We start from the raw sequence: 21,629 nt of genomic DNA on the forward strand, positions 1-21,629 counted from the left end.
ATTCTGAAAATCCATGAGTCCAAACACTTCATTTCTGTGTATTCTAACATGTCACTTTTAATGTGTATGTGAAAAGGGAAAGCCCAAAGTTCTATGGATTTATGACAAATCATTAAAGGAACCTCTCTGTTTGCTATATCTAGGATTTTTGTGTCATATTAAGGGAAAGGACTATTATGAACACACTTGCTTCCAGTCAATCAATTTTAGGAAAGAGTACAGTATGTATAGAGGATCTGGAAAGACTTTTCATACCCCAAGGTATGTATACCCTTTTGAAAATCATGAGTTTGTCAGACCCCAGTGTAGCCTAACTTGACCCAGTCCAGGATTTTTTTTACCATGGGAATCTCTGTCCCTGAGGGAATGTAACTGGAGAGTTTAAGAGGGCCCAGGAGTGCAGATGGAACTGCAGCAGCCCGTTTTGGAAACAGTAATGAAGAGCCTGTTTCAAGTCTGATGTTGATAGACCTGCCTGCATGTGCTCCATGCTATCAAACAAAAAGATCTTAGAAGCTCCTCTGGCCCTTTGTTGGTGAATAAGCACATCATTAGCCCCTGAAATCAGAGGACTAGTGTTGCAAACTCACATGCCAACAGAGGAATGCAAGTGATACAAATGAATGGAGTATAAAAAAGTAGGAGGTGTGAGGACTGGATCTTGGAGGGGCCATGCCTCACCAAAGGTGGAGGATGCTACCAGCTCTAACCCCACTAGATTTGCCATTTTTCCAAGGAAGCCAAAACTCTGAATTTTCATGTGAAATCTTTCAATTCGTAAATGTTGGCAATTAAATCAACATTTTTATAAAACACATAGCAGGCAAATCAAGTCTACAGGTCATATGTGGCCCATGATTGTCGGTTAGCAATCTGCTCAAACACAACATGGGAATTTCTCTTCCTCCAGAGAGAAAATTAAGCTATCTTTAATCAAAGTTTGGGTCTCCAGCTCTGTCCGACTCCAGCTAGAGTTCTACTTTCTTAGCTTTGTCTCAGCAGTTATTAACCCTTACTAAGTCCATAGCTGATCCTCGCACATGGGTCCTGCAAGTTTAAAGTGAAGCGCAGGGTCAATCATCTGTTATTTCAAGCTTCATGGAGGCCAAGGGAGTTGTCATCAGCAAACCCAAGTCCAATGAGTTGGACAGAACTTTAGACATCATTTATCCCACTTTTCTATTTTTAAAGCTCCTAATAACATTCTCTAAATATTCCTTTTGGGACTAATTGCACTTGTATTAGTAAATGAAGGCTATGCAATCCCAATAGTACAGTGTCTGGATGCTCTCCTCACATGCCTCCAGTCTCTGGAGCTCTGAGGACTGTAAAAACTTCAGTGAAAGAAGCAGCTATCATTCTCATTTCAGCCCTTCTCAATTCCAGCTTCAGGCCACCAACTATCCTGAGCACTTTAGTTCAGATGGTATGCTGATTTTAAAATGTGTCCAGAAATTCTTTGATATTCTTCCCTTCAGGAGGTTGAGCTTAATCTCCTCCCTGTGAGTGTAGGCTATACTTACTGACTTGCTTCTAATGAACAGAATATGATGTATGACAGTGACTTCTGAGAACAGGTCACAGGCAGTGTGGCTCGTTCCCAGCTTTCTCTTGAATTACTTGCTGAGAGAAGCCAGAGGTCATGAAGACACTTAAGTAGCCTTATGGAGAGGCCTGTAAGCAGAGGAACCAAGTTCTCCTGCCAAAAGCCATTTGATTGAGCCATATTGAGAGATTCTCCAGCTCTGATCAAGCCTTTAGGTGACTGCAGCCTGCTGATATCTTAACTGCAAACTCAGGAGAGATCCTGAGCCACAGCCACCAGCTAAACTTCTCCTGAATTCCTGACCAACAGAATCTGAGAAATAAATAAAGATTGCTGTTTCAAGATGCAGTATGGTTGTAATGTTTCATGTGGCAATAAAAACCAATTAGATGGGCATAAAGCAACCCAGACCATACCACCTCCCATTCCCCCCACCTGGCCTCATCACCTTTCTCTATTCTGTTTAGCAAGGGCAAAAGGCAAGATGTATCCCCTCACAGTTGCGATAACAAAGATGATGGGAGCCTGTTGGCCAAGGAAAAGTGACTATTTCTAAGATGAAAGGTAATTAAGAACTTCTCTAACATCCAGAAATACTAGTCATGGGGTGGGATTACCAAAAGAGGTAGTGGTGGCTCCATTTTAAGAATTTCTCTCAGATTGAACAAATTCTGGTAGGCAGTTGGGATTTAGTTCTGCCCTGGGCTACTTTCTCTTAATTAGGTTAAAAGTTGAGGGTAAATAGGAAACTTCACCAAAATCTAAGATGTGCATCAATTTCAAAATATAACTCCCCAATTTAGAAGTCCTGTCTGATACACACATACACGGCTCAAGACCCAAGCTTTCGCAGAAGGCATCCGATCCCCACTCTCCAGAGGCTGAGTTCCCACTTTGGGGCCATGCACGTATTTGCTCCTCTCCCTTCTCTCACCGGCTCTTATCTCAGGGTCTGTTCCTTAGCCTCTGCTCAGGTGAAACTCAAATATCTGACCCCAACCAGCCTATTCAGCAACTCGTGTGTAATTCCAGTTGAAGTTGCACCCTCATGATAGACGGGAAGAGAGCAGCAGGCATTTCTCATGCACCGAGAGAGCAGGACCCTCCTGACTGCAGGGTTTCAGGGTCACATGAGAGCTCCAGAAGGTTCTAGCGATGCCATCTCATCATCTGCTAGATTCCAGGTAGATGAGCACATATAAATTAATGACTTAAAACCCTACTTCAAAATTTTATCATCTTACAAGCATAAGCTTTTTGTTTGAACATGTATCTTTTGGCAAGGATAAAGAACACCACAGAGTGGGTCTTAATGGTAAGGAGTAAGAAAGAATAAGTTTTGAGGTGTGTGGGAAAATGTGTAGAAATAAGAGTTTTAGTTTAATTCTTCTTTGTATCCAGAGGCGGCTCTGCAAATACCATCCTAATGAACCACTGCCTAGCCCCTAATCTCATAAAACCCTCATAAGGGAAAATGCATGAAATGCAGAGCTGATTCTATCCTTTTCGATATTTGCCCTTGAGTCTACTTTTGGGGCTCTGAGAACACATGAATTAACATGAACCAGTGAAAGCATTCCAAAGTAGGCCTTTCCAATGACAAGCTAAGCCGGTTACCTTACAGCTTGTATATTTATTGAACAAATACTACTAAAATAGCTAAAATACATTGGGTACTTGTCATGAGTGCATCAGTAAAGATCACATTGTTACAAAAGCCTGCATTTTCAGCAGTACACAACTGCAACTCTACATAAATGCCACAGATGCAGAATACTGTTTTCTTGCTCTATTTACACAGCTGATATACCTATTCTAACAAAGGAGGGAGAGGAGAAATGCACGAGAAACTCAGGCCAATGGGGGAGCGAGAAGAGAACGAAGAAGTGCAGCGCATGCGTCATCGATGTTTAACAGTCAGAAGCAGAACAGTTCAGAACAGAGCCTGCCCTGTCAAAGGAAGAGCTAAAAGACAGTTATATAAAAATTAAGGTGGGCTTTCAGACTGGCTAACACAACAACATTCCATGAGTAGATGGTATTTCTGATTTGTTTATTTATCCATTCCATTGGGAGCAAGGACAAAAATGTAAGATCTACGCCTTGCGTATTGAAACTGCCGAAAACGTGTGCTCTGCCTATTTTTTTTTTTTTAAATTTTGTAAAGACATTTTTTCCAACCTAATTTTTGTGAAGGGTGTCATTTTCATATTCCTACTCAGATGCCAGTTTTTTGGATTTTTTTTTTCAGAGGGCATTTATTAAAAAAGAGTTTGCCCTTTTCCCCCCCAGTCTTCCAAACAAAAAGAACCAAGAGAGACACCTAAAAACGCCTGTCAAATTATTGCTTTTCTTTCTCTAAGTTAGGCAGGCGAGACTACTGAAAGGAAAAGATTTGGTAAGTAAATTACAGTTTTGTGATTGCTCCCGCTCCAGTGCCTGCGTGTCCGTGAGTGCCAGCCAATGAGACGTGAGTCTCTTACACTCTCGCTGGTAGCATTCTCTCAACCTACAATGCTGAAGAAGAAAGCCACACTGAAGACACAAGGAAAACAAGTCAATCCAGTCTAGAGAACAACATTCAGGGAAACAGAGTACCAACACCTTCTTAGAACATGGAAATAAAAAATAACTCCATCAGAGCTACCTCGCCAAGGAGCATGTTGAAAGTCCAAAATAGCACCATTCATCAGTGTCTCAGGTCCTGTGGCAGCATCTCGGTCACTTACCACAAGGAAACAATGAGTTTCAAACTACTTCTATACATCAAAAGAGTACATGGATAAAATATAGAGATATACAGACAATTGATGAACATAAACTACTAGGTTTGTTACATCTAAATGAAAAAAAAAAAATGGGGACTCTCAGCCTCTGCAAGAAGCAGTCGGGAGCTGTGTGAGTGACAAGGCAGGAGTGGACCGGTTGTGTGAGAGCAGTGGGAGTTTGAGTTGTGGAAGACATCGTCGTAGAGAACCAGGCCTGAAGGCCCACCTGTAAGGGTTGTAAACGTGGATTCACAGTGTGAAATTCTGAGCGTTTTCACTTGAGTCAGAATGATTAAAAACTGGTTTGATGATACCTATTTGTCCACTGTAAATTCTCTAAAGCAAGGCTCAGAGTCCCATAGTTTCTTCTTATACTTGATGATTTACACAGAAAAAAATCCCATATATGATACCATGACCTCATCAATACCCATACACCATATGTAATACAAATGGAGGTGTTATGATTAAAAAGAGTAGAGGTAACTAATTCTTGGGGAGTGGAGTTCGTTGCTGCCAAGTGGAGTCAGGGAGGCAGCCTCAGCGTCATCATTCTTCTTGCGGTTCACTTCCTTTGGGACAGGAAGTCTTCCCTGAAAAGCAGGTGGGCCGAGACACAAACAGACACACACAAAAGAGAGACACAGTTATGCTTCTGAAACCATTTGAAAATTTTTGCCTCTCCCTCCCGCCTTTTATCCTTGAACTCTCGATGTTTTGCAAACAGAGTTTACATATTAAACACAGTTCACCTGAATGTAAATATTAGGTCTGTGGGGGCATGAAGTAATTAAACACTAGCTGCCTTGGCTTCAGTAGAATCAAGTGCGTTTCTAATGGCTGTACCCAGCCACGTAAGAGGCAGCATTCTCCAAGAGTCAGGTTTCTGAGGACAGTTTTTAGTATCAGATAGGGCCTGGCATTAGGCTGGCTGAGAGGTGCTCGTAGGAGTATTAATACATTTTTAAAAAAGGGTTCAATAGCTATAGTGGATTAGGGTCATTATTTTCTAATATATAATAAAAATACTTAAGAGCATATCGCAACTTGCACAAAGGTAATTTATGTGTGGTTTATTCTATAAGCACTGGCACAGTACATGCGGGCCTCATGGTAGAACCAGAAGTGGAGATCAGAGGTAGAAGAGTGTTTGCGAAGGAAATAGTGTGGGGCTGCTGGGTGGAGTTGCAGGACAGAGGACGGCAGTGTGAACTCAGGCCAGAAGAGAGATTCAGCTACTTTGGACTGACTGGGGTTTATCCTAAGTCTGTCCTCACAATCCTGATGAGTGAGGTTCCTGTATTTCTGACTAGAATAACCCAACCTCGGAATGACAGGCGATCTGTCCAAAACCCTTGGGGAGAAGCTCACCATTGCAAACAAACAGCAAGAGGACAAGACAATGAAGCCCATTTGCCAAGGGATGATATCAGACAGAAGACTTACTTCACCATGAATAAAACTGTACGTCCCCATCAGATATGAAAATACTGATCTGTCAAGTTTCTCTTTTAGACAAATTACTAATAACTGCAGTTTTCTTGAAAAAAAAATTTCCTATTGTGGTTTTAAAAGATCTTTATTTTCTTTCTGCTGAGGCCACATGCTCTAACAGGACATTTTTAATAAGCTAATTTGACTGGATATAAATACTTGGATTAAAGTGATAACCTTGCTTTGTGATATGTAAACAATCACATCTGAATTTTTTTTTAAGAATTCAGAAATCAAGAACTTCTGAACAACTTGAACTGAATGTTTTCAGCAGCCTTAGGGTGAACTAAATGCAACAGATAATCCAAGTCTAAGAAGTATTATTTACCGTATAGAGTTTTCATATTAAACATCTTCTATGCCTAAATTTTGTGTTTAAAAACCTCAGACTTTGAGAGCATACAACATTTGTGGGGTGTATATAAAATCCACTCAGTATGTATACTTTAATGTATACTTTAAAGTCTTAGATTGTGATTTAGAGGTTGTTTTGATACCATTAAATACCAATAGGACCAAACCAGAAAATTAAAATATAATTCATTACTCTCACACACTTAAGGATCTAAATAAATTTCCAAAAGCATTATTTTTGGCAGTTCCTTTCAGTTGTAAAATAATTTCAATCTTGAAATTTTGGCATGCAATTTCAAGATTAAAAAAAGAAAGAAATTCACTGTAATCCTGGTACCTTTAAAATAATTTTTGTTTCTCCTCCCCCAACAACCAGTTAGTATGGTTCAAAATATGACAAACTCGGGTTCTGGACAAGTGAAGAGTTCAATGGCTGCTAATTGTCACAGGCCAGGAAGGAAAATCAAAAGTTCATAAACATTATTTCACTCAACAACTACACTTTGTACATGGTTATGCTTAAAATTGCTAATTTCAGTTCAGACTTATTCTGTTCAAAAGTGAATATATAGAACATCAGTCTGTCTCTTTATTGATCTCATTCTTACTAATATTTTACCTCCACAGAAAATACACAACAAAATGAAATGAAGAGCTTTTGAACCAACAATTTTGAACCATACTAACTGGTTGTTGGGGGAGGAGAAACAAATGAAGTGGGATCTGGGTAATTTGGGAAGAAAAAAAAATGTGAAGATTATTTCAAATTAGAATTTACCATTTTTACTATTTTTTCTCTCTTTTGAGGCTCCCAAACATTCATGTCTTTATTTATTATTCACGTTCTGAGTGCATAATACAGTTTGAGTATACCTATTACACTTTAAGCCTGCAAAGATTAAAACAGAGACAAAAAACATCCTCTGCCCATCCCGCCCTAAATTAACTTGTACAGGAGACAAGGAAGTACAAATGGACAATGGCGAGGCAATGGCGTCACTCACGCAGGGAGATATGCTACTCAAGCAGCCTGAGGGGCCATGACCCAACAAAACATGCTTGTGGGGGAGAGGAGCTCCTGAGGGGTAAGTACTGCACATCCTCTTTTTGGAGGCCAGAATTTACTAGATTTCAATCCTAACCTCCTGTCCCTCATTAAAATAAATAAATAAACAAAGTTTTCCTGCTCCCTCTAAAAGAATTTTAGGCTTCTACAGCAAGGGGAGAAGGTGTTTACAAGAGGGGATACAATAACATCTTACTTCTCCACAAGTGAAGCCTTACAAGACTTCAGGCAAAAATAATCCCATCTTCCTGCTTCCTGAGGAACCTGAGTAATCTAGAAGGCTGAAGGAAGGGAAACAGATGTGTCCAGTGGCTCCCACAGACCAGGGCTCTTGAACACGCCTACAGCTGAGCTACCTCAGGTTGGATGGCCCTCTCTGCTGATGGCTATTAGTATATGAATTCCCCAGTTATTCAATAATGTGCCTTGGACCAAATAAGTCAGGATTATTTTTCTTATTATTATGCATTCTTTTTCCTTTCTCTTTCCCTCCTTCCTTCCCTTCCTTCCCTCCCTCCCTCTATTCCTTCCTTCCTTTTCTTTTAGGTGTTCAGTAATTATTTATTGAAAAAAAATAATCAATTGCTTTCTTAAGATGTGTTTTTCCAGAAAGAAACTGCTGGAAATAGGATAAATATCTTATGTTTAAGATACTATTCATGTACTTAGAGAGGAAAGAACTTAAAATAACAGAAGACCTGAATCACAGAATCCATTGTGCCAATCCTCTGGAGCATACCTCATTGTAGGCAAGGCCTAGGACCTGGACTGGCCTTCCAGGAGGAAAGGGAGGCACTACTGACCTCACTGAGGAATTTACCTAGTCTTGTTCCTCTGGTTGATATCACCAGTATCAAAGAGAGGACCTCTGGATGCCTGAATGGGGCAAGAACTAATGAAGACTACAGTCTCTCCAGCACTTTCCATTATCATGTCTTCCCCACTGCTACTCAGGGGAATTACACCTTGAACTAGCCAGTAAAGAATGCTTTGAGTTATAATGCCGATGCCAGTGGTATGATGGTGGTGAGATGATGGGGCGTAGGTGTATTTTAAGTAAAGCTCCAGCGTTTTAGCTCACTTCCACTCCAACTCTACAAGATCAGTGCAAATGGAGCTCAGGCAGGGCCCAAATCATTTTGTTCACCTACTTTCCTGCCAATGATTTCAACCGTGACCTTCAGAAATTCTCTAAAAAATTAAATGTGATTTAGAATTTTCTTTCAGTGCAAACTGCCAGTTGACACATTCTCTTCAAACTCTGCTTGTCAGTAAAAGAGTATTGTTGAAATCACTCAGGGTAAATAAGAGCTTTTCAAGTATTGAAATATCAGTACTAGCTGGGAAGGCCTCATCAATTACACATATGAAATTTTTAAATGTTAATTTTATTTTCAATAGGTTTTATTTTTCTTTATTAATTGTAAAATCAGCAAGTCAGTGATAAAAAGTACAATCCTCTTGTTTAAGGTCAAATGGACATTTACCCTAACAAGCAAAGTGCAAATGTATCTACGGTAAAAACTGGTAAATATATTTTTCAATGTTTTTGTTGTTGTTTTCCCCAGAAATGGTACGCAAATCTAAAATGTAAATTTTACAAATTTTCTTAAGGCAGAGAACTGTCACATCTAAGATGTCAGAACAATGAAACATGTTTATAGGAAATATTTTTAAGCATAAAAATTAAAAAGAACATAACAGTTTCTTTTTTTTTTAATGTTCCTTCTGTTTTGTTTCATGGGTAATCTTATCAGACATTCAGGCATTATTACCAGACAAAACTGTCATCATTCTTATCCTTTTAAGATATCTTTTAGTTTGAGCAACACATTTAAGTTTATCTACCCAGGAAGGGAACAAACTAATTAAAAATCTGTAAAATGTACATTGATTCCATAATCTTATATGAAAATATGCCTTGGACTTTGGATTTGTTAAGAAAGGAAAATAATGTGAACTTTAAGAGTCATAGGATTTTAAGATATGACTTTTTTTTTAGTACATGTTATTTCCAAGGTTATAATAGTATCAAATTAATGGATTATTATAGTAGACTATAATGGATATTAAAATAAAAAATGAGTAAGTTTGCTTTTTAAAAAATTGCTTCTAATTTGAAAAAGAAAAATCCAAAATAGTAGCTAAGGATCTTACCTTAGGAAGCCTTCCCTCCATTTCTTTGTTTGGAAATGGTTCTTGACTGACCCAGACAGAGAGCTCCGGGTAATAAACCTGTAAGAGACATAAAAGCACACACATTCAGATTAAAAACAGGATCCACTTTGAAACCACAAACGGTCAGTTTAATGAGCTCAATTCTCCTCAATTGTTACTTACTTCCTGATTCCAACTTTGAGCCATGGGGAAGCCCATCAACTCTTTCAGACTGTTAGTGTGCTTCAGAATGTTTGCTGCACTAAGGAGAGGTTTAGCTCAGTGTCCAATAGACTAAGTCCAATAGAGCAGAGATAGCAATCAATGTTATCTCCAGCACACCAAGTGGCAGCTTCATGGCATGACTGGCTGAGCAAACTAAGGCACTTGGGGAGGCCTAACTTTCAAAGCAATCCATGATAAATACTCTTGTAAAATTTCATATTTATGAAATAAATGTGCCATGTACCTATCAAACACTCTTGGGGTTATCCTAATCATTTATCAGAAGACTCGAAATTATTCACAAAGCATAAGAGAGGAAAGGAGGAAGCAGCCTGCATTCTCTTCAAGTCTCTGTAGCTACTGAGAGAGGGGCAGGAAGATGGGGAGCAGTGCCATGAATGATTCAGAGAATACGAACTGATGATTTTGGGGGTGGGGGCAGCAGCGGGGGCAGGTGGGGAGAGTGAGTCAAACTGAGTAACTCTTCTTTAAATATACAAAGATTTATTATCATAAGAAGTTTGCTGACCAGCTGTTCTCCATCTCCAATAAAGACAGGCGTAGGGGATTAGGACTTAAATTACAACTACAGATTTAGGTCAGCTATAAGAAAGAACTTGGCATAAGAACTATTGAAGTACTAAGAGAATTTAGAGAGGGAAAAAATGCCAAATCTTCTTTAAGAAATTTAGATACAGAATGTAACAACCTAATTCAGGGCTAATTCGCATTTGATACAGCCTGGCTTGAAGAGAGAGGAGGAAATTGTTAAGACCCCCTCCAGATCTGATTCTCTAAACGCTACAAATATGCATCACATTTAATAAATAATAGAAAGAATCACACATCATTAATAGTTTAACAGACTTAACGTGTTGTTTCTGTTTTGGGAAGTACTAGATGTGGTAGCCTAATTACTGGGTTAACCACAACGTCTTCAATGTCCCAATCAATCCATTTGATCCTGAGGTCTGAGGTAGCAAATGTGGATGACTATGCTGATTCCTGGGATAGTAATATCGCTCTCCTCCAGTAACATTTATGGCACATCCCAATTTACAAAGCAGCTTTGCATATATCACCTAATTTATCCTGATGACAAGCCCATGAATAGGTCTTATCATTACTGAGATGAGGAAACTGAAATCCAAAAAGGTCACCCGACTTGCCCAAAGTCATAATTAGTGTAGAACGGAACTGAACTCAAACCAGGTTTCCAGATTCTAAACTTTGGTTCTTCCCACTACCCCCATGATCTTGAATTATCCCAGAATGCAAACTAGCTACCATCCGTTTCTCAGAATTACACAAGTTCATAGCCACCGCACAGATTTAGGTCTTAAATATTTGAGAGTTTATCTTGCAAGAACTGGACCTATTTTCTGACTTTGTACAGGGTCTGCTCTGGCCATGTGATTCCCCCAACCCCGACCTCCTTCTTCTTGCTCAGCTTTCCCCAGCTCGCACCAGCTCCTTCTGGGAGAATTCTACCATCTACCTTGTTTGGGACAAACAGCCATCCCTGACATTCCTTTTAGGCAGGAATGGGTGAAGAAAACAAAATTGCAATCTAAAATACACTAGCTTAAAACAAAGTTGCAGCATACAAAATCCCAGTTTGGGCTTAATTTTATGAGACCCTAAATTGGGAGCAACTGTAAATTCACTTAATATAAGTAGATATAAGATGATTACATTATCTACATTACTACTTTTAAAAGCATGCTTCGAGTACAGTAAAAATAGTACACATATTAGTGAGAAACAAAGTTCCATTGTAAACCGAAAACACTAATAAAAATATATGTAAAAATCTAGTAGGCATATGGATGCAACGAAAAGGAAAATCAAGTAAACGTTATGTCTGTGTTCTTATGATTTTCTGTGATATTCTATTTTAACAAAATCACACTGCTTTAGCATTTAACTTCTAGGTTCAAAGCATCAATACTAAAGCTACCCGAGTCTGACTTGTAGAGAAAAAAATAGCTTGCGTCTCAGAAATTATACTTATTATTACAATTTGTTTTTCTAACTTTCCTTTTTTAAGAAAAACAGTCAGTGATTTTTTGCCAAAGAACTCAGGAACACGAGTATCTGATAGCAAAACCCACAACTGAGGAAACTTCCCCACCTACCTCAAATTTGTTCTTTTGAAACATATTAATTTTAGCCACAGATTTGTGAGGGGCATTTCTAATTAGGCATTTTTTAGTGTTTGAGTCATAAAGTAATCATTGTATACTTTAAGAAAAGTAAATGTCACTTTGGCCTTGTGGTAAATTCTTCCAGTCTCCTTCAGAATCAGAACTTTTGAGCCCCAAATGGCAAGAACAGAGGAGTCTCAGTTACATTCTTAAAACCTGCTTGGCTGGTCTCTAAGAACTGAGCATATTCCTGGACATGGTATCTAAATAGAATATTTAAACTTCCTTTTTAGGTTTTGGAAAAAGGTGCTGGATTATTGGAATTATATGATACCTACATTACAACTTTGTTCTTTCTTATACCTGTGGTGTTGTGAGACTCTAAAATGAAGGTCTTAAGAGAAAAGATATCGTGCACTCACCAAGAGTTTGTAAATCACCTCCAATGTGCTGGACACTTAGGTTCTGGGAATTGCAAGAAGAGAAAATAATAGGGCTTGCTTTCTAAAAGCTCAAATTGAGGGGGTGGGAGGAGTGTGCAGTAGGGGTGACAGACCCTCTAAAAGATCGTTTTAAAAGTGTGTGCTATGGACTGGATTGTGCCCCGCCCCCATTCATATGTTGAAGTCTTAACACCCAGCACCTCAGAATGTGACCGTATTTAGAGATGAGTCTTTAAAGAGGTGATTAAGTTAAAATGAGATCTTTAAGATGGACCCTAATCCAAGGAATGATGTCCTTACAAAAGGGGGAAATGAGAACACAGACACACACAGAGGGAAGACCACGCACAGAAACAAGGAGAAGACCGTCTACAAGCCAAGGAGAGGAGTCTCAGGAGAAACTAACCCTGTCAACACCTTGACCTCAGACTTCTAGACTCCGGAACTGTGAGAAAATAAACTTCTACTGTTTCAACCACCTAGTCTTGGTACTTTGACAGCCCTCAAACTAATACAGTGGGCTTTAAGTGCATTAAAACAACAACAACAACAACAACAAAACAAAAACAGAGATGAAGAGGAAAAGAAAAACAGCTGGAACAACAAGCAAAAAACAAAAAAAAAAAAAAAACAACAACCAAAAAAACAACTAGCACCACCAACAAAAGAAAAGAAGGAAGCAGCAAGGAGAGCAGCGAGGAATCACACAAGAAGCGACGACACAACAGGCTGCGCCCCACCAGTTTTTTTTTAACCAAGCCAAAAAAACGGGAACCCAAAAAGAACCCGGAAACGAAGCCTTTGAAGAATGAAAAAAAGGGGGGCAAAAAAAAAGAACAAAGTGAACCGGCCTTCCGGAAGCCCTCCCGTTCCGCCGGAACCCAAAAACTAAATCCTCCCCGGAACAAGCAAACGCCGCCCCGAAAATAGAAAAATAGATTAAACTATATTACAGTCATTCCTTTTTCTGGATTCAAGTTTGTGTTTTTCATGAAGAACAATTAACCTTTTCCTTTATAAACTTTACCGAGTTCTCTCTCTCTTCGTGGTGGTGGTGTACATCTCAAAAATGTAAGCAATGCAAGCAATCCACATGGAAATACTTCAAAACTGCTGTCGTATTAAATGAGTAAGCCAAAGTGTGCCTTGATCTTCACAAGAGAAGTACGTGTCCTTTTAAAACCGTTTCCATAGAAAAAAGCAGCATTTGTTTGTTCTTGCTCAAGTAAAGTCCTCAAAACCCTCCAGAAGACTGTTTTTCCAGAAGTGAGAAAACAGAGAAGCAAGCTATACCCTCAACAACTAAGAAAACATGAGCATTTGGAAAATATAAAGGGAAAAATTTTTTATTGTTTTAAATTGCAGGACATGCAAAGGTTTTGCTTGAATTCTAGGGTAGTTTGAGTGTCTATGTTTGTCACTAAATATATGAGTTAATGTGCCTTTTTCTACAATGCTATATTTATATCACTGACAACTATGTTTAAAAACAACAGAACTGACATGAAGAACTACATTTGTTTAAATATACTAATCATGATAGATATGTATTTAAATATCCATGAATAACTCTTAGGTAAAACCAATTTTTTGCTTTCAAGTATACTTAATATAGTTAAACCCACTATATATTTAAACCTATAGTTTTATGGTGAAAATGTACTATTTCTTACTGATTCTCTTAAATGTATTTGATGGATGGCTATTTAAGTTTCAATTGTCTATCACAGCATCCAAGTTAAAAATAAAATGCTCATGATTTTTACCTTTTTAAATCCTTCTTTCTTTTGAGGCTTGTTATTCTTTGGACAATGCATCATACAAAATAACTTCACTTTTTTAAGTCTATAAGGTAATTAATTATCTTGCCAATGGATATTACTTGGTGTTCAAATTAGAAAAATAATTTGTGGGGAAAATCAGAGACCACTTCTCCAAGCTTCTAAAAAAATGCAAATTAGATAATCCTTTAAATTCTTTTTTTAACCTTTTAAGCTTTTCATTTCAAAACTTGCTATTTATTTTCTAATAGTGTGTACAGAATCAATCTAATTGATATGTTTCCTAGCACTTTATACTGCATGTAAAATTTGAATTGTATCTATTTACTACTTGTTTCCAAATTTGTATATGCCTCTCTTCATTTACAATATTTCTTTGAGGAGACTTATATGAGAATGATCCTCAAAGGCAAAGTCGTGGCTTTATTCAGAGTCTAAATACATCACATACATATATGCTGCTTAACTGATTAACATACTTTCTCTGAAATCTGCTATGAATATATTGCATGGCTTGGTTATTAATGACCACAATTATAATATTATTTTCTATCCTTGGTAGAGTTCTCTGTGATTAAGGAATGCACATACATGGCCCTCTTATGACTTAACAAGGACAGGTTAAGTCACCAATTAGGAAAGCAGACTAGGGCAGCAGGTATCCAACCTGCATAATTAATACTTTAAGCATCAAAGGAGTACATTTCATAATCTCTCTGCCAATTAAAGAGCATGTGTGTGTCTGCACATGTACTATGTATATGTATCTGCATGTTCAATTCCATCTAAATGGCTAGGAGGCTGTGTAACCTAGCACTGTTATACAAGGGGAATTTACATGCATCTACACACTCAATTTCTGTAAATCCCCTTTGATGTGGTGCTATTGAGAATCTCCCTCAAGAGCTACTGTGCTCCCAGGTGTTGCTGGTCATGTGAGAGGACAGAATGCAAACTGAAACCATAAATGAGTTACAAGGATCCTTTTCCCTGAACAGCATTACATCAATGATTAGATGGTGCCAAAAGATGATGCACTGTCTCTAGAGACCTAGTCTTAGAGATCTGCCTAACTCTGTGAATGCTGCTTGGAGATGAAGCTAGCAATGAAGGAAATGCATTGCAGTGGGAAGACAAAGAGATAAACGAGCAGAACACTGAGCGATTCAGATAATGTATGTAACCTCTGCACATTCTAGAAAACAGAATAAAAGTGTTAGTGCCTAAGTTGGCAAACATTCTCATTTGGGAACTAGTTGAAACATGCAGTGACCTAATTTAAATACACACACACACACATGCACACAGAAGCTGGCTGTGGTAACAATGGGTAATTACAGAGAAAGCATTACAAACACTTAGCCATAAATGCTCTCCTGCCAGAAAGAAAAGGATGGCCTTTTTAGGGCAGTGCTGTATTATAACACCTGCTGACACTGGCTTTTCCATGGCCTGACAAGTCCTTAACCTGTACAAATGGGGAAGGGAAACAACTGTGGTTCAATAAGGAAGATGGTGACAGCTCACAAACTGGTTAAGCCTACTGGCATTAGCTTTGCTTTGGGTGCACAGATCCACTATGGGCACAGAAAATGTTCATGTTTTATTAATATTATACAGCAGATTATGTTACCATCCAACATTATGTGCCAGGCAGGCCAAAGATTTATAATTCTTTACTTTGTGAGATGGGGTGTCTGAAACAAGCTGTGAAGACCTTAATAGTGGAATCTTCTAAATTCACACTGCTCATTGTGAGGCCATCTTGAGAGGCCTCTGATGAATATATGCAAACCTGACAGCTGTAGAATTTTATTTCTAAATTTCAACTAGGCAGAGAAAAGAAAAGGAAATCTCCTGGCAACAAAATGAAAGTGTTTACAAGTGAAATTAATCGTCAGCACAAAGAACTTTCACAGTCACTCTGTTCCACAATATAATATTCTGCCTGTTTGGCTGCTGAGTCTTTTGAAATTTGATTTTTAAGAATAATAGCAAAGATTTTCAAGAAGAGCAATGAATCAAGACAGGAGCAAGCCACAAAAGGTTAACAACACTATCCAACTTTGCTTTTTCACCACTATTTAAAACAGTTCACGATGTGAGTTTTTCAGGGCTTTGATGGTACATGGTTCAAGGCGAGGTGCAGTAGCAGCTGGGTAATTCAAGCCTGGTGAACACAGAAGTTAGCTGCAAGCATTTGTGCTGAGAAAACTCCTCCTCTCATACCAGCCTCATTCCTTTCCAAGAAGAACATGCTTAGCACAAAGCAATCCACCTAAAGACTCCATAAATCCAAAAAAGGGAGTTACTGATCGAGGAATTCTCAGATTTCTGCCAAGAGGCCCTCCACTGGGCTGGAGGTCAGCCTGGTACAATAATCACAGCCAAACTGTGGACTGGACTCAAGGAATAAAGTTCACCACTTCAAATCTAGATTTTAATGGGAGAATTTTCTTTTCAGTTATGAAGACAAAACAAAGTACAAAGAGCTGATAACAGCCCAAAGTAAACCAGAAGAAAAAATACAAGAGTAAAGCTTGGAAACAAATCTCATAAAGGATATCTAAGAAGAGATTTCACTAACAAAGAGAAAAAATAAAGTAGCTTTTGAAAGCTCTGGTTTGAGATTAAGTAGTTTGTGAATGAACAATAAAAAGTAAAGGCCACAAAACAAGATATTTGTTCTTTTCAGCAGAAAAAAATACGGCCTTTGTTAACTAGCAGCAAAAAAAAAAAAAAAAAAAAAAAAAAAAGGCCCCTCAGGCATTTAAGCACAGCATAAGTTTTTCCTTGCCCCCATGACCTCAACAAATATGTTAATAAAATCTTTTACCTCCCTGGAGTGGAACCAGAGTAAATATTTACTTAACACATCTGAGTTCCAAGTCTGGACCACCTTATTCCTTTATATAAATTGGTTTTCATTTGCAATCAAGAGATTAAAAACATTACATTTTGCAATGTTTCTCCTACTTTTAAGGTGAAAGAGAAGGAGGAAAGAAAGGAAGAAAATAATATTGTGCCCTGACACACTAAACTGCACTTGTGAATTTTTGAACAGTATTCTCTGCCACAAATTAGAGTACTGCTGTTGATATGCTTTCCAATAGTGGACATCTGGAGTTAGCAGGACTTTTTCCAAGCACATTCCAAGGTTAATAGGAAACATCTCGACTTGCTTTTATTAGCTGGTTTGAATAATTTTAGGTATGCTTGCTGGGTTTCAAATAACTATAAGAAGTCTGATTTCTATTCACCAAGAATGCTATTTTTCCCCCTCTTATCCTAAAATTACCGTGTTATCCATTAAAATCTTATGAAATTTTTTACCAGCAACATGGAAGAACAAGTCTTCAAAAATCAGATGTCTTTTGTTAAAGCCCTCGATAAAAGGCCAGTGAGATAGGTCTATCTTTATCTAGATATAAGGATTTTGAATTTTTCTTAGTCTAAGTGGATGATGAGATAGCCAGTCTGCTTTTGAGAAGTTTGTGGACATTTCAAAGCATTCCTCTTGCTGACATGTGCAAGACTGAGTTTTCCAGAAAGTGTGCATTTTCTCCCAAAGCGCTCATTCCAAAAGAAACTACTCATTCTTTCCATCAGTGCACCCTCTTCTGCTGGCAGCGGCAAATCCCTTAGCACTTAGTAAAAGTCATTTCACAGTTCAGTGCTTGTCTTGCATTGTCTTAGCCATTTAAAGACCGACATATCTTTACTATAGAACAGCATCATAACAGATCACCGAATTTGGAGAGAAAGTAGTTTCTGTTGTGGGAGGATATCATTAAAATTGGTTTAAATCAGAGGCTAGTTGGTTATCTCATAAAAAGCTTGGTTTAAAAAAATGGAAAAACATAGCCAGATCTGTATCCTCATGCTATAAGTGCTCAGGTCACAAAGAGGACACTAAAAGGCTTCCAATAAACTATCTTCTATGAAAACTGCAAAAGCTACAAGGACAAGAGGAACAGAATAAGATTAGGATAGCTGTGCTCTGTATACCACCTGGATTTTCAACTCTACTGTGTGGAGCCTTCAAAGTAGGGCTCAGCCAGGCAGTACCATGGGAAGTAGGGAAGACCTAAGGCGGCCAATCAAATCACTAAGGTGTTTCAGGGCTGGGAGTCACGGAAGAAACAAACATCTCAAGAGTTGTGAAGACAACTGCAAAAAGAATGCCAAATTAGGAGGCTAAGTTCCCTGGAAAAGGGATCACATACGCTAACTGACATGCAAAAGACAGTAATGGAAACTCAGACCTTTATTCCAAGTCCTGACTGCATCCTCCAGAAGGAGAATAGTTCAACCTCAGCTTTTTGTCTTCCTTCCATTGCACACCAATCATCAAAACTATACTACTCCAACAGAAGAGAACTATGAGTGATACACAGGACTTGTTGGAACCCACACAGGCAGAGTGTGTAAATTTGGGGATCCAAAATTTTCTGTGGAAATGCACACACAGTTTGTTATTTTTTTTTTATTAATTTTTAAATTTTAGGCATGTTTTCCAGGTGCCCTCATTTAATCCTTTCAGTGCCGTTTCAAGGATGAAATGCATTAGTATATGTAAAGTGCTGGCAACGGGATCAGACACATAAGTAAGTGGATCTGGTTAGCTGTCATTGTCGTCATCCTCACCATTCTAGGTGAGAATGCTCAGGGAGAGCAGTCAGAGAGCATGCCCAAGTTCACAAAAGCAAAAAAAAAAAAAAATGGGGACGACAAGACTCAAACCCAGTTTCTCCTCTAACAGAACACAGTCTGTCAATATCGATCTCTGCCTCCGCAAAGCCACCTGACATGCTGCCATGAGGCCCCTGAGTGCTGGGGCCAGTTTTCAATGTCCCCAGCTGTTGAGCATCTCTGCTTAGTGCCCTTGTGATGTACTTTAGATGGACTTCTGATACCTACTGTCAAGAGTAATTTTCTCAAAAATATATGTTGCTCTGCTGCCTGTGTTTCTGATAAATAGCTGCCTTTCAAAAATAATTTGCCTAAACAAACAAACAAACAAACAAATAGCAGTGTTTGAGGGCACCGAGGGTTTGCGCCTCCATGTTCATGTGTTGTATGGCTATTGAGGAAAGACTACTCTTAGAGCGGCAACTTCGTCTTGGCTCCATTAGGATTCTGGATCTAATTAAACTCAAGCAACATTGGTTATCAGAGTTTTGTCTTTTCTCTGTTTTCCATGGAAGGAAATGTTCAGCACGATACAAATATCCAGTAATCACTAAAGCTAATTGCAAAGGGTGTTTGCTGAGAAGCCGAATCGTTTTACTACAACCCCCAAGTGCGTACTCAAACACTTTCTCAAATGACCTAGCAACGGCCAATCTAATTCAGAATATCTTTCTTTCATGAGATGCATTTGAAACATGTTCACCATAAGTTTACTTTTCAAAATTTCAGTCAATTTAAAAACAAACTGCTTACAGGAGAATTAAAATTTTATCTTGATCAATGATCTGAAGATAGACAAACCATACACTACATAAAAGTAAAAAGTGATCGAGTCGAAGAGAAAGAACAGAAACACTTATCAGACCAGAGAGGCAGTGTGTAAACGACTACGAATGGTAATTCAGAAAGAAAAACAAATTTAACCTGACTCTACTTGGAAACTCTTAATTAATGTAGTAGAAATGTAGACAGTTCTAAAGATAGAAAAATGGAAAAATGGAGATGGGTAACAAGCCAATTATTAGTTACTACTATCATGAAGATACCAGGTAGCAGATAACAAGGTAAGTGCATTTGATCTTCAGATTACATGTGGAGTACTACACTTAATCACAGTCAAAGTTGCGTTGCTCCTTTGGCTTTGTCTAAACAACATAAGAACAGCTGATCAATTTAGTAAAAATTCACATTAATTATCAGATGAATTATTTCTATGATGCCAAAGAGCAAATTTAATTGAATTTCTGATTGAATTGATTGTGACAGTGTAGACGGTTAAGCCTCATAAAATAAAATTAAAGTTTAAAAAGCAGTCCTCATGAAAAAAAAAAAAAAAGAAAAGAAAAAAGAAATAGGCTTAATGAAGATGAAATGAAAAGATGTGGAGACTTGGCTCCCAGACCTTGGTAACAAGATCAGAACAATTTAAGATTCTATTATCAAGAAGCGAGCAAAATAACCAAGGCCAGGGGCATTTATGATGTATAATTAGACCCAAGTCTCCACAGGGCAGCATGAAATGGAGACTCAGTTATGGTCCAGAGCATCCAGACTTCGGAAAGAGTCAAATACAGGTAATTAAGAATCAAAATTATGAAGATGAGAAGGGCTCAGAGAAGATGTGGGCAGAATTTCTGATGCTATATTAATTGGATTGGTCGGGTATATAATCTCAATTACCCAATGAATTAATCAAAAAATATTTACTAAGTACTTACTTTCTGTGAAGTATTGAATATTTGGTAGGTAGCTTTCAATCTTATAGAACGAACATCTTATCAAAGAGTATGCCCCATTAGTTTGGTCCGGAAGTGCCAACGAAGCAGACACATTTTTTTCAAAAAAAGTGTTTTTAGAACTAAGCCACCATATCCTGGGACATCTATTCAGGAAAGGAGTGGGCTAGTTAATTAATTCATCTTTTCAAGTTCTAATTCTCTTAACTACACCAACTGGAAATCCCTGATGTTGCCTGTTTCAAATAGTGGGTCCATTTCCTACACAGTAGTCATTCTTTCGGCCAGTACTAACTGAGTCCCTAAAATGCAGCAGGCACTAAACTAAATGTTCAATCGTGTGCTGCCACCACCTCCCCCAACCGACACTCCCCACCCCCGCCCCCTACACTGATACACTGAGGTTCAGTAACTGCCTGGCAAATGTTCAAAGAACAGAATTTTAAGTCATGGTCCCACTAAGCCTTTTTAAAAAAACGCTTAAAGCACCTGGTCTTCCTAGGTGGTCTCCCATCCAAGTACTAACCAGGACCGACTCTGCTTAGCTTCCGAGATCCGGCACATTCAGGGTGGCATGGCCATAGGCACTAAGTCTTTTGGGTAACTTCCACTACCACGACTTAGACTTCGTAAAGGGCATGAAACAGTACTTAATAACAATCTCTTACTTGGGTCATGTTTATAAGGATCTTAGTCAATAGGTTTTGTCCATCTAACTACTAACTATAGTTTTTCCTTGAGAGTTCTGAATGTGGGCTGCCAAAGATGCAATATCTTCTCCTGATTTCTACTCTTTCCTATTTGAGAACGGGTCTGTGTCCGATACTGCTTTTATCCATTAAAAGTGTCCTCAAAATGCCTAGACCCATTTTAAACACAGTAACTTGTATAGCTGTCTCCCTGTTCAGCTACTGGACTGCAGTACTTTTCCCTGCTGGAATGATATCAAACACAATTCAGACAGGAAGGCTGTTACCTGCCCCAGTCATCAAAGGACAGTGGTGTGTGATGGTGATCTGAGTATGGGCTGGGAGGGGAGAAGGGAAAAAGAGCTAGAACCGGGCAGCCGCACCAAAACTTCTGTGCACATTATGACTCTCCCTCTTGTTTTAATTACTTATTGGTATGAGTCTCTGGCTCGTCTTTTAATGGCGACTATTCAGCTATTCTCCCTTTCTTTCCAATCAATGGCTCTGATTCCCAATTTCAGCTTAAAATGG

At 38.5% G+C, this 21,629-nt stretch overlaps 1 protein-coding gene across 6 annotated transcripts in view; it reads right to left on the minus strand.

The window, feature by feature from the left end:
* Nucleotides 1-3,159: 3,159 nt before the first annotated feature.
* The window catches only part of NREP (neuronal regeneration related protein), a 319,682-nt gene continuing 301,212 nt past the window's right edge, over nucleotides 3,160-21,629 (minus strand). For 4 of the 6 annotated variants that reach the window (XM_011365161.2, XM_011365160.2, XM_011365163.2 and 1 more), the window contains exons 4-5: nucleotides 9,386-9,463; nucleotides 3,160-4,907 (exon numbers count right to left, since the gene is read on the minus strand). In XM_011365161.2, coding sequence (XP_011363463.1) covers nucleotides 4,782-4,907; nucleotides 9,386-9,463 — 204 coding nt within the window. In that variant the 3' untranslated portion in view covers nucleotides 3,160-4,781. Of the gene's footprint in view, nucleotides 4,908-9,385; nucleotides 9,464-9,568; nucleotides 9,680-21,629 lie in introns of all 6 variants that reach the window. The other 2 variants (XM_023533612.1, XM_023533611.1) reach the window with 2 other exon arrangements.

The sequence above is a fragment of the Pteropus vampyrus genome, unplaced genomic scaffold (assembly GCF_000151845.1).
Source record: "Pteropus vampyrus isolate Shadow unplaced genomic scaffold, Pvam_2.0 Scaffold106, whole genome shotgun sequence".
Classification (NCBI taxonomy): domain Eukaryota; kingdom Metazoa; phylum Chordata; class Mammalia; order Chiroptera; family Pteropodidae; genus Pteropus; species Pteropus vampyrus.